Source organism: Malaya genurostris, chromosome 3 (assembly GCF_030247185.1).
Source record: "Malaya genurostris strain Urasoe2022 chromosome 3, Malgen_1.1, whole genome shotgun sequence".
Taxonomy (NCBI): Eukaryota; Metazoa; Arthropoda; class Insecta; order Diptera; family Culicidae; genus Malaya; species Malaya genurostris.
Window position 1 is genome coordinate 245,110,001 of NC_080572.1, and position 14,234 is coordinate 245,124,234.

Here is a 14,234-nt window from a genome sequence, read left to right on the forward strand (position 1 = left end):
TCGGTTATGTCACTTATGCCATTGTATCACCGCAGACGAGCTTTTGGAAAATCATGGGGACTCAAACCCAGATATATTCATTGGATCTACACAACTATCGTTAGACCAATTTTAGCATATGGATGTCTTGTATGGTGGCAGAAAGGAGAAGTCGCGACAGTTCAGTCAAAGCTAAATCATCTCCAAAGGATGGTCCTAATGGCGATGACAGGAGCATTCACGACAACTCCTACTGCTGCTCTAGAGGCGCTACTGTGCATTAAACCACTACATGTGTTCCTAAAACAAGAAGCATTATCTTGTGCATACCGTCTTAGGGTTACAGGGCTTTGGAACAGTAACCCATTAGATTATGCTACCAGTCACACTCGCTTGTGGTCTCAAATGGTTACGTGGGATGAGTATTTACTCGCTCCTAGTGACCTAACTCTCACATGCAGTTTTCCTTTTAAAACATTAAATGTGAGCTATCCTCCTCGTTAGAAATGGTTGTCTGGTTGTCTGGAACGACAACTTGATGAACACATAGTTTGTTATACGGACGGTTCTCTGTTGAATGGTCGTGCTGGTGCTGGTGTCTACTGTCGTGAAATGAGGCTGGAGCAGTCTCATTCACTTGGTAGATACTGTACTGTGTTCCAAGCAGAAATCTACGCAGTTCTGTGTGGAGTACAATCGGCACTTCAGCAGAGGATCTGTGGTGGACGTATTTATTTTTGTTCCGACAGTCAGGCAGCCTTAAAGGCACTCAGTTCGAATGACTCGCGGTCGAATCTGGTGATCGCATGTCGAACTCAAATTGAAAACCTCAGCATTTCAAATGCTGTTTACTTCGTATGGGTACCCGGCCATTCTGGTATTACTGGAAATGAATGGGCTGATGAGTTGGCTAGAGCTGGTGCAACGAATGATTTCGTTGGTCCTGAACCGGCTTTACCACTTTCGACTAGTTGGATAAAGCACAGGATACGTTCTTGGGCTGCATCCAAACATGCCAGCTGCTGGCGCGGCTTGCAAACTTGCGCTCAGACGGAGGCATTTCTACCAGATTTGGATCTGAAAATGTCAAAGTGTCTACTGCATTTTACCAGGTATCATTGAGGTATTCTGGTCAGAGCTCTGACTGGACATTGCAGGCTCAATTGTCACATGGCTACTGTTCAGCGTGCTGAGTGTTGTTCGTGTGATTTGTGTGAATGCGATTATGGTACTTCATATCATCTGATATGTAACTGTCCCGCATTGACGCAGCTACGTATCCGGGTTTTTGGTTCTCCATACATGGTTGAGTCTGTGTATGCGGAGCTAAAATTGAAGGATATTCTCTCGTTTCACACCCAATGTGGTAAGGAGCTATAGTCAGAAGGGTTCATCGTTCTTCCTGGAGTGAATGAATCCCTTCTGTATTCTCCTCAAATAGGGTTTGGCAGATTGTTTGGCATCCTTTGGGGGGTGCCGAATTTACTTCTGCTCGTACATACTGCGAGTCGTTCTGCATTCTTCCGGGAGTGCAGAGTGGTGTCGCTTTTGTGAGATCTCTGAATCCTCTCGGGGGTTGGAGGTTTTATTAACAGCAGACTGTTCGGGACCTCGTAGAGGTTCAGAATTTCCTTCTGCTTCCACTAAATGTGATCCTCAGCAGATTGTTCAGCATCCCTTAGGGGTGCAGAATTTACTTCTGCTTTCATGTGTTTTGTGTCGTCAATTTTTCCCATCCTCCTAGTCCAACCCTTACCATTTCCTTTCAATCCTTCCCTCTTATATATCGGGAAAATGATGCTAAAAACAAATTGATGGCAAGGCACAAATCTCCAAATATCAAGGGGAACGTGCCATTTGAGCCAATTTGTTCTGATTCCTGATTCCTGATGTCACTTATGCCATTGTATCACCGGAACCAGCCATTTCAACTTCAGACTACAGCATTCGCCTAAAAGTAGCCTAAGAAAGCCATCTCGGAGAAATTTTAAGCGGAAGAAAGTGAGTCTTGTCAGGTATGTATTTTATACCATTACATTTCCAAAAAATGACAATCATTTGCACTTCGAACCTGATTAATGGCCGTATAGTAAGTTTTAGATGATCGTAACCTTGTAAAGCGTGCAGTGCAGAGATGTTATTTTGGTTTTCTGTTAGAGGTTGAATTTATTCTACGTTCTTCTGAAAATATTTATATCGATAAAGTTGTTTTGAAGTCAATATTTTATTTGGGGCATTGCAGTAATAACAACTTATGAAATAGAAACAATGTAATTGACAGTTCAGCAAATATTCCATTTTGAGTACATGCTAAAAAAATCCTTAACATGTACTCAAAGCCTTCATCAGCTCCAGCGCATTGAACACGACTTAATGCAGTGATTGGTGCTATCACGTAAACATCCTTATTGTAAGTATTTTGTAACAGTAAAAGTTATTATTTAGTTATGATAAACAAAGAGAAATTGATTAGAAATTCAACTAACAGACCAACGCAGGAAGGTGATTTAAATTAAGTAATTTATCGAACTATAAATTATGGAGGAACCTGTTGTCTATTCATACTTGTTATAATACTTGTTTTCGTGTGTCCATGGAGGACTTTTCTATAATTTGACTTGACGGCATTGAACATAATTTCTGTACCGAAAAATAACTTAGGAAACATATATGCTGTTCATTTGGTGCCCATACTCAACTGAGCATGTGGTTCAAATGCAAGTGAAGCACGTGGGTTAAGTAGGTTTGTGAAATTTTCATACAAAACAGTTCGTTGCGCGTCAAACGATATTTGTGTAAAATATCCAAATCCATGCAAAACATTTTTCTAAATTTTCTCCATTTTCTCGAGAAATTGCCTTATTACATATATGCTATATTGTAGGAAAAGTAGAGGCGGATACCACATAAAAAGAATTGTGTAAATATGTGTAGCCATTCTTGATCGATGCTCGTACAAACATTTTGTAAATTTATTTTATAAATATATATTTCTCCAGAACCAGAAGTAATAGCTTTTCAACGTGCCATCTCTGAGAAAATTGAGAGGTGAAAAAAATCTGTGAAAGGAACACATCCATACAGCCAGGTTTTTTTTTGATAGGCCTGAGAGGGCATGCAGTGCCCCTAATTAAATTTTTTTAAATGTCGCCGTGACGTGGCTTATCTGGGCATTTTTAAGCGGATCATACTTATCAATTCTTAAAGGAGTTTGGTCCTCAACTACCCATACCAACAAATCGGAATAATATTGATATCAATCTTAAAGATATCGTCCCTGTTTTTTCGTCATTAACCACATGGAGATTGGAATTTTAAACACCCATCATCCTACAATGTGCAAAACCAAAGGAGATTCACGATCAGATTTGAAAAATTCGTTTTTTTTAAGTCATCGCTTATTTGACCGTTTGAACATTTTTCAACACTCATCATCTTGTGATGCAGGAATCGGAAGTTGGATCCGGATGAAATTCAGGAATTCCGTATGGGACTATAAGACCTTTAATTTGAATTTAACTCTCCTCATCATTACTATCCGTATCATAGCAATTACAATGAAAGAATTGAAGAGAGGATTTTCGCCGGTAAACTAAACACTGTTTCATCGCTATTGGATTTCAAGATTGATGGGCCGCCACTAAACATCTTTCTCCCTATGAAGTAAGTTGACTCATGGTTGATTAAAAATCATCATTCTGCCATGGACCCAAGCAGTAAAGTTCATAGTTGAGAAAGAGTTATGAACAAAAATAAAAATTTTATTACATATATCGTAAACAAAAGTTACTATTTTATAACAGTAAAACCTAAATAAAAGTTCGGCTATTATTCGTTAATAAATTGTTTTGTTTTTGAACAATGAAAAATAAATATTCAATATTGACTTCAATAGTTTCTCCATAAAACATGGTAGCATGCCCCTTTGAGAGCAGTGACAAGAAAGCCCAGCAAAGAGCCATTTTCCGTTCTCGTCGAAATGAGTTGAATAGTATATAACACTAGAGGTCTCCAAGGCTCCGATCAAAAGTCGGGTTTTCTAGCAATCCAGCAATATTCTTGTATTATGTAGAAAGATAAAAATATTATTATGATATTTCAGATGTTTTTTTTAAGAACTCACTATAACTCCACTATAACTCTAACGATGAAGGTGCAAGGTTACTCATTATTATTGGAAACAAAAAAAAATCAGGATCGGCTTGCTTCGATTTCCCAACCCATTTTTTATTTAAGGGGCGGGTAGGGTCTAAGGGCAGTTCAGTGTTCTAGTTCTAGATGCATAATTTATGACAGTTACAAAATTTAAATCTGGATTTTATAACAAGAAAAATCGGCAGCCCCAGCAGTGTTTTACTCGTGTTTCGAATATACAAAAAATAGAACGGCATCGTAGACCAGTTTTAAATTTGACAGAATAACTGGTCGAATAAATAAAATTAGAACGGCTTGCTGGGATACGTTTGTTCCAGTTCCTGTTCTGTTATAGATCTTCCATATAGAACATCTAACTGCTGAATTTGCTCTAAAACTTTTGAAATATCATTTATTTTTTTCTTTGTATTTTCTTATAGTAAAACTTTGTAAGAATGTTCTGTGAAATTTTCAAGTCTATCGGAATAAAACTTAGCAAGTTATGGGCATTTATCTGTGCTGTGATTTCTACTTCGATTGACAAAACATTCTTGAAATGTTTCATTATAACAAATTATGAAAGAAAAAGTATGATTTTGTGAAAATGTTAAACCCCACGGGCTTCCTTGAATAATAAATTGTTTCCATTTATCTTATAGACAAAAAACTTTAAACGCGTTTTTCTCGAAAGCAGGTTTTGAAAGTCCGTGTCCATCGTCATTCAAAAACTATTGTCCCATTTTTTTTTTCAAATTTTGCACACACTTTCTACATGTAAAATATCAGACCTCTTTCGTTGTTTGTTACTTTGGGGAGGTTTTACAGCTACAAAACAGCGGATTTTTTCATGAAAATTGATGTTTTAACTTTGAATAACCACCAAAAATTAAAAAAAAGTTTTAAAAAATCAAACAGAAACGTTGGGGTCTAGAAAAACTTCTTCTCTAACTATGCTGCTTTGATTTGTTCACTTCTGATTAGTCTGCGCTGAGATACAGTGGACACCACGAATCATGATTTTTAAGAAGCGTCCTCAAAAATACCTCTTCACCGACTTATTTCTCAATTTTTTTTCAGGAAAAAGTAACAAAATGTTGTTTAGATGATGCTTTGTATAATGCAAAATGTTTGAAATTATTTTGTTGAACGATAATAATATTTGCAACCCATTTGTTTTGCTTAAATAAGAAAAAACAAATTCGATTCCAGACTGATTTTTAAAAGGTGGATCATTTCAATAGTCAGGCCAACTGTGACAGTTCAAAAACCCCGAATTGTAAGCTAAGATAGAACACTGTTTGCAAGTATGTATGCTAAAGGCATTTCACGTGGATTAGTCATACCATTCTTGTTGAAGGTTTGTTCTTTTGTAATAGTGGGCTGCGAAGTCATGTTGCTCATCAGAATGTAGTACCCTGACTTTACTTTGCTCATGAGTGGAATCGGTCTCCTTGCGAAATCAATGGTTTGCCATACTAAAGACGTGTACAAAGTTTCATCCAAATCGAAGCAAGTCGATCTTGATTTCACCACCCAGTGCTTCGACGTCATGGGTTTGTGCTTTTCTCGAAGGAGCTGGAGATATTGTGCTATTTTTGCATATATTTGTTGTTGGTCTATTGCGCTTTTCATTGAAATTATTGTTTTATTTCGTCTTGTTTCAATTACGGAAGTTTTGATTTTTTGTCGCTCTGAGAAGCTCCTTGAACCAGTTAGGGAATGTTGAGTATCATACCCAGATATCCTACGCGGAAAACGATCGATCTATCCACTGCACTGCCAATGCTCGCATATTAGTCCCATATCGATTTTCGTAAATTTTGAGTTAGATTGAGGAATGAAATCTATTTTCAATATACTCTCAGAAATTGCAATAAAAGCTGAGGGTTTGATCAGTAAAGTGTGAAAAAAATATCAACTCATGTCTGTCCCATATTCAAAGTACCCGCATATCAGTCCCATTCAGTTCAAATTTCAATAATATCGTTTGTTGCAATATTGGAATAGCAAAGGTGTATTACCGATATTTCATGTAATAATACCATGATTTAGCATTAGGTAGTAAAACAAATAAAAAAATTCAGAAATAAAATTTTGATCGTCTCTTTCTCGACTTGCCGATTTTCCATATGGAACTGATATGCAAGTATGGGCAGCACAAAGCCTTGGAATTACATTCCTTTTGCGGAATTTCCTCATTCTGTTGCAACAGTATGTACGGCAGATTCTTAGATACAGAACTACACAAAAAAAAAACGGCAATAGTAGTATGAAATAAATATCAGTTAAAAATCTGGTTTAATACCATGATTGATGTAAAATGCTTTCAAAGTATATTAAAAAATGAAGAACTATAAAGTAAGTTTCCATGCAAATGCCTGCTTCAAATATGTGCACGAAAATTGATGTAAATTCACAAATTATTTTTATCTGTGTATTTCATACAAGGATTCTATTGATACTAAAAGCTAAAGTAATTAAAGACTCGGATGAAAGCAAATAATTTGGCTTGGCCAGCTTACGAAATTCAGGAATAACATCCTGAGCAGATCGTTTTCAACTAAACTCAGGAAAAGTATTATAAGCAGTCGATATGAAAAACATGAAAAAATCAATTTGATATAACTTTTTTTATATCATTTATTTTACCCCGGCTCTAACCATTTTGGTCGTTCACCGAGGAAGACATAACTTAAAACGTTCATACTTTGCAATAATATTTTGCAAGCAAATGTTGTACGAAGTACCATTATCCAATAGATTATCAATGCTCTGAAAATCATTTGTACAGAGCAGAATATTTCAAGATAATTCTATACTCCTTCTACAACTCTTTTTCGAGTATTTTTTTTGGTCAGCTTCGTGGGATAAAACGTGATATAATAAACAAAATGCAAAGTTACCCGGGTAGGTGTAAATAGCAAACAAAGATCAAAATAATAACAACTTTTACCATCATATCTTGGCTTGATGTTTCTGTGTTATCACAGCGATACTTGATATTTTCGTGATATTGCATCCAAGGAATCAAGAAATTATACAATATCAGTTTAACATCAAAATTAGTTATAATATCTTATTTCGTTATTGATGAGCTATTCCATTTTCATTAAGTAAATTGATCCAGTAGTTTCATCTTCAAATAAAATACTATTGAATAAACTGCATCAGAATCAGATAAGAGAAATACTTATGATATTACTCTATTCTGAATGCTAGAATATAAAATAATTGAGAAATTCGTCTTCTATAAATATTTTGTTTTTGGTTTCATATTACAATGACAGAATTTTATATTTTGTAGCTATTTTCTCATGCAAGTTTTGTTATGATTTTTGATATTTTAACTCTTATTTCAGACTAAACAATGCTAATTTCTACCATTGAGATGTTTGGTTTTAATAACAGAATTTGTTATTGGTTTGCAAATCACTTCTACCCGGGTAGTTGACATTTATGCATAAACAATCTGAGTAGCATGAAATCTAATTCAACAAGTTCGTTCTGCTCGTCATGAAATAAAGTTAAACACCAAAAATAAAAATAAAATACTAAGACATTTTTCTTTATTTGTGCATTACAAAGGTTAAAATGAGTTTGAAAACACATCTATTCTTATTATTATTATTATTATTATTTATTTATTTCGGTTTTAACCTATTTTAGGTCATTCGCCGCACATCTATTCTTGAATCTGAACCTGATCAGCACACAATAGCAGATTTTAACAGAAAACATACCTAAAAAGCTTATGCTCGGTAAAGTAAATCAAACGAGTGATTTCTTTTGTTGGTTTGATGCGAACTTCGAATTATTTGTCATCAAACATGCTCTAAATTTTTAGAAATGTTAAAATTTTTAGAGGTCGAAGTGACTCGCAATATAGTTTAAACACGCTTCTTAATAGTAACAGCACATACCAACAGTACTCTGATTTCTGTTGTGCACTAATTAGAATGTTGGTGAACTGAGAGTTGAGATTAGCCTTCATCGCTAATTATTGCATAAGACAGTTAGTTTGTTTGATCAGCAAATATTCCATTGAATAACAGTTTCAGATTTCAATATTGATTTTGCACTATAATTCGAACTCAGCGCAAAATGCCTGAAGAATGGTCTTGTGAACTCGATCGAGACTTTTGTTTTCGTATGTTGTCCAGAAATGGTAACGAAATTTTGAACAAAGGATCGGATTATCACTGACAGTTTTGAACCACCGAATGCCCCCACTAACGAAACCGAATCTACCGGAACCCACCCACGATCTGTTAGTGCACCGCAAAAAGCCAACAAAGGGATTCATTAGTATCCTACCTCCATTTTCACAATGATTCAAACCTAGTATTGCGTCGATGGTGTGTCTCGGGGTGAGAGTCTGACCGCCGGGTCCAAACTTTTTCGCGCCTTCTTTCAGAAAAAATCCATTCTCTGCAAAGTACAGGAAAGAAAAACAAAAAAAAAATACATTCCCACATTAGAATGCGACTCTTCACCGGTGCGGCAACCGGACGGCAGCCCGGAACGGTAGTACCTTCGCGAAAGTTTTCCTCGATATCCACGTCCAGTTGGCCGCACTCCTTCAGCTTCTCCATGATCTTGTGGAAATTCTTCGCATCACGCACATTCTCTAGCAGCTTCTGAACATCTTCTGCTTCGCTGGGAGGAAATTTGTTGCGTGCGATCAACTTCTCGACCAGGTTTTGAAAAATCTGCTTCTGAACGTCCGACAGTGACTTGATGTCCATCTTAGCACGGCTGCACACGAGTGTTGATACAACACCTATTTCGGTTTACTATTCCAATTTGAGGTTCTTCGTTATGAGGTTATTCACTTGGTCGGGTTCACTTCCAAGGATCCATTCGGTTTGGAAACAAAACACACCGGGTCAATGGTCATCAATTTTACTTTTTCCTATCAGAACTGATTTTTCACGGTTTTTAGGTTTCTTTTTCACTGATTTTCTCCGACGAAATACTTTTCAATGTTCATCAAAATTCTAACGATACCAACTCACATTATTTCACAGTTTTCCTCGTTATCAGCACGCAAACGGGCCACAGAAAGCACACGCGATATCACCGACAGACGAGAGTAAGTTTACCACTTTTTCAACTCGCGCGCGCATTCACTCAAACATTCCACGCCAGTACGACAGGAACAAAGATTCCAGAACTACAACCACGTCGTCGAGTACCGGATCAAGCAAAACTACCTCACCGATATGACGAACGACCGACGCTTGCTGCTTTACAGCAGACTATGTGAAGAGCAAAACTACAAACAACTTGACGCACGAAAGGTAAATCAACATCTAGTCATCCTCGTGCACTTTTTCCAGCCAGCCTTCCCAGCCCAGCTGCCACAATGCGAGATGGGGCGGTTCGTTCCCGTGCCTATGCTCTTGTGCTCTCCCTCTCTCACTCACTCTCCTTCTCTATTACTCCTGGCGTGTTGCTCGCGATCAGCTTCGATGGGGTGGAAAATCATATCCGTACGGCAATGGGTGAGTGCCGGCTGAGTGCCATGTCATGCTAGAGTATGAATAGATGAGTCTGAAAATCACAGCGTCACTCAAACACAGCAACACACACGCCAGTGGAATACGTTGGCACTTTTACAACGGCCAGGTAATTTGCGCTAGTGGTTGTGGAATCATTCGTTAAACGTAAACCGTCGAATGGCTTGGGATCTAATCGAAATTTAAAATCATGGCTGCAGCAGGAGTCTGTCGTGGGCAAAACCGATCTCGTCGACGGTGATGTCATTGAGACGAGATGGCAGGTAATTATTTAATCAAATTAGGACTGATCTTTCAGACAATATACGGATGTCTTGTTCGAAAAATTAAAATAATTGATGAAGGCGTTTTTCGATATAAATATTTTTTTTATTATTTCTTTTCAGATTTGGCTGCAAAATTTCGGTTGAATTCAAATCATTTGGATCACAAATGTATCTACAATCCACAATGAAGAATTCAGCCATCTTATCTGCGATCACTGCGCTGTTCAAGTAACGAGCTTTGAACTAAGCTATGGTGATAATTTTCATATATTGCTTGATTTGAATTTTTTTTGTGATTTTATAATGTTTCCTCATGAAAAATCATCCAATATTTTTCTAAATATATGGAATATATCAAAAGACTCACTCACTCAACTTAGGTAATTGCCAGTGCAACGTGAACCATTAATTCGGTTTTCCCATAGCAAAAATTAAGCAATTTTCCGTTTCTAAAGCTGGATTGATTTTTTTTGTCACGGCATCAATAATTTAAAAACCTGTTTTATTCCACCTAGTGGAGTAATGATGCCTTTCTCATATCAATCATACTATCATATATAATACTGTGGTATTCTTCAAAATTATTTTTCTTCGATTCTTAAAAGAATAACCGAAACAGATTTGTTTGACCGTCTACGGATAAAAACTATCAATTGGAAAAGATTTGAGGTCCATTTAGAACACTTTTTACAGTTTTTCGCTCTTTTCAGTGATGGCATAAAATTTTTAACACACTTTACCCTATATTTCCGGATCCGGAAGTTGGATCTGCATGAAATTCAGGAATAACGCATGGGACCACAGGACCTTTCATTTGAACCTAAGTTTGTGAAAATCGGTAGCGCCATCTATGAGAAAAGTTAGAACACATATTTTCTTTTTTTTGCACATTTTACCCCATAACTCCCGAACCGGAAGTCGGATCCAAATAATATTCAGGAATTTTTCATGGGACCTCAAGACCTTTCATTTGAATCTAAGGTTGTGAAAATCGATACAGCTATCTCTGAGAAAAGCTAGTGCACTTATTTTCACAATTTTTTGCACAATTTACCCCATGATTCCGGAACCGGAAGTCGGATCCAAATAATAATGTTCAGGAATTTTGTATGGGACCACAAGACCTTTCATTTGAATCTAAGTTTGTGGAAATCGGTTCAGCCATCTCCGAGAAAAGTTAGTGCAAAAAAACGTTACATACACACATACGCACATACACACACATACACACACACAGACATTTTGCGTACTCGACGAACTGAGTCGAATGGTATATGACACTCGGTCCTCCGGGCCTCGGTTCAAAAGTCGATTTTCACAGTGATTGCATAACCTTTCTATATGAGAAAGGCAAAAAAAAACTTTGGCGACTTTGTAATATCATATGAGCACCATAAGACAATCAAGTTCTTACAAGTTCCTATCGTTTGCTTCTCTGTTAATCTTTGATGATATGTGATAAATAAACTTAAGTCGAGAAAACTACTTTTAGCGGCACTATTGATACGAGAGGGTGCAATTTGGTTTGCGCTCTTTAGCTGGTTTGTAATCTTAAAATCAATCGTACATGTGTTACATTGGTTAAGTTTTGTGAAAATGTGATAAACAATTTTTCAGTTATTTACTTAAAATTACTCAAACATTTATTAAAAATTATTTATACGTAACACCAGCTAGATGAGTTTTATCCACAGCAAATCTGAAAGTTAAAATATTAGACTGCTCAATTAAGGATCAAATGTAAATCGTCAGGTTTACTGGTGTTAGTAGTTTGTGTACTACGTACGTTTTGTTTAGTATATACACTGGACCCTCGATTTACGCACGAAGTCGGGGATGTGTAAATTAAATTTCGCGTAAATTAAATAAAACATCGCGTTATTTCAATTTTGTCGCGTAAAAAAGGTTTTTGTAAGTCCATTCGATTTTAGTGTAAATAACACAAAAAATCTTACTACGTTCATACGCAAAAGCGTCTAGGATCATCTGAATATATTCTGAGATATTCCAAGAGCCAAGAACTATTAGAAGAGATTACATTGTGCCGCAGCAAGAACTGCTACGACCAATATCTATTATTTGTTTGTTGTTCATATTTTTAGAGCAACACGTTGCTTACTTGTCTATTTAAAGCTGTTCCAGGTATATTCTCAGTAGTCCAAGAACTTCAGTGAAGAAAGTTCTTGAGATTTTCACGAGCAATCAACAGCTTATGAATAAATTTTCAATGCTGTGCATAGTCGTTGTGCTGCTGTAATTGCCTACTTGTCTATTTTGATCTGATTCAGGAACGTCAATAATAACAACGATAGATAGGTAGATCTTAAAGTCTGAGCTCCATATAGTTTTTGGGTGACCCAGAACATCTACAATAAACCTCTTAATTGTAAGTGAAATCACGAGTATAGACCGTGATCAATAAGTTCGTTATTGCAGTTTGCTATGCTGGTAGATCTTAAGGCTTATACTCATAGACATTACCACAGTATGTAAATTGGCTTAATACTTAATAGTACTACAAGTACATATCCCACTCAGAAGTTATACAAAAGTCATCAGTCATGCGTTCATGTACAGATTTCTGTTTTTTCCAGAGAATTATTGGATGATTATGATCGGGTACATAACTAGATTCTATAAAATCAAACAATTCCGTAATGTACATTTAATAAAATTAAATTCACTAAAAATTTTTCTTCATCAAGCAGAAACTTTTTTACGCGATCATTGCATAAATTAAATAGAAAATCACGTTACTTCAAATAGAAGACGTAAAAAAAGTCGTATAAATTAAACTCGCTTAAATGAAGTTCACGTAAATAGAGGTTTTAGTGTATATCGTAGAAATGAATGAATGCTTGAACATACAATGGGTAATATTGATATCAAAAAGTAAAGTTTAGGTTAATCTTGACGTGACGTAGGTAAAAGCTAGATGTAACAACAGTTGAAGAGCTTATTCTGAACAAATAATTTTTTGAATTACCTTGGATTTGAATTTTCGGCAAATATCTCCGGTTTTGGTCTTGGGCTAATAACGTTAAATTACGTTATTGTAAAGCTCATACTAAAATATATGATATTCGTATTACCATTTTTATGAAATTTTTTTATTCAGGCCGATTCTCGTACAAGTTTTACGTGGCCAATTGAGCCATGTTTATGTGAGATAAAATACTTTTTTTAATTGGATCTCGTTGTCACCCTTTTTTAGGTGGAGAGGAGCTTCCATTTCTATCCTGCGAGGATTGAGGGGCACTTTGTTCGTGGATCGTATCGTTATCCATTGCCGTTGGTTTCCGTTTTCTCTCCGTTTTCCTCGTAATTCGCAGTCTTGGGCTCATTGCTAGTTGTTTTAGATGCACCTTGTTATACATTGATTGCAGTTTTTGGTTGGTTTGATGAGGAAACAGGAGTACTGCGCTCACTAGTTTCCGTTGTTGAACGGTTGACCTTGTCTTTGGTTGAAGCAGTCCTTTTCGCAATTTCAGTGCAAGGTTTACCGTAGTGGGCAGGTTGTTCACAAAACTGACATGTAATCAACTGATTTTCATAGGTAATCAGCATTTTACACGGATATATTCCATCTTGATCACAAATGATGTAAGATGGAATTGCATTGCGTAGTTGCACACGTACCACTCGCACGCCATTCCGGATACCGGGGAAATATTCCACCATACTTCCGTTTCGATGGAAATAATTTCACCGTACTGCGACATATTTTCCCTGTACGAACTGATCGCTGGTCATTGTCCACCATGTACACGAGGATTTTATATTTAACATTGTCATGATCAACACTGTGCTCCCCCTTATTAATCGAAGCAAATGCAATTGCATCTCTTTCACGTTTGAACATAATGTACACACAGTTAGACGCCTTGTTGAATTGAATCTCAATTACCTTATTAGCGTCCAGATGCATTCGTTCCTTAAGTAACATTTCAAATTCGGTTGCTGCTGGTCTAACTTTGAAGCGGTTAAAATCAATACAAATTGAATTTGGTCTTGTAGGCCAAGTTTCAGACTTAGGTGTTCACTACACTGTTTTGTCTTTGTTTCTGTCGTTTCGACCGTAAACAGTTTTCGACTGTGTCGAATGAGGTGCGAGCACGAACTGGTACGTATTACCTTTAACGAAAAATTTCGTACCTCACCAACAAAATTCATTTTAGAATCCGATCATGAAAATTTGTTTCCAGACAAAAAAAAACTTTTTTCCTATCTGCTTCGTTAAAAATGAAAGCCCCAAAAGCTAATACTGTATTGATTATAACAACACAGATTCATGTAAGGAGTGTATCGATAAGTAGTTAGCAACATTCAAACAGTT

At 36.5% G+C, this 14,234-nt stretch overlaps 1 protein-coding gene across 3 annotated transcripts in view; it reads right to left on the bottom strand.

Annotated features, from left to right (window-relative positions):
* The window catches only part of LOC131435718 (retinal homeobox protein Rx), a 126,054-nt gene extending 116,647 nt beyond the window's left edge, over positions 1-9,407 (bottom strand). For 2 of the 3 annotated variants that reach the window (XM_058603874.1, XM_058603876.1), the window contains exons 1-2: positions 8,645-9,407; positions 8,428-8,541 (exon numbers count right to left, since the gene is read on the bottom strand). In XM_058603874.1, the coding sequence (XP_058459857.1) occupies positions 8,428-8,541; positions 8,645-8,858 (328 nt within the window). In that variant the 5' untranslated portion in view covers positions 8,859-9,407. The remainder of the gene's footprint in view (positions 1-8,427; positions 8,542-8,644) is intronic. The other variant, XM_058603875.1, reaches the window with a different exon arrangement.
* Between the last annotated feature and the right edge of the window lie 4,827 nt (positions 9,408-14,234).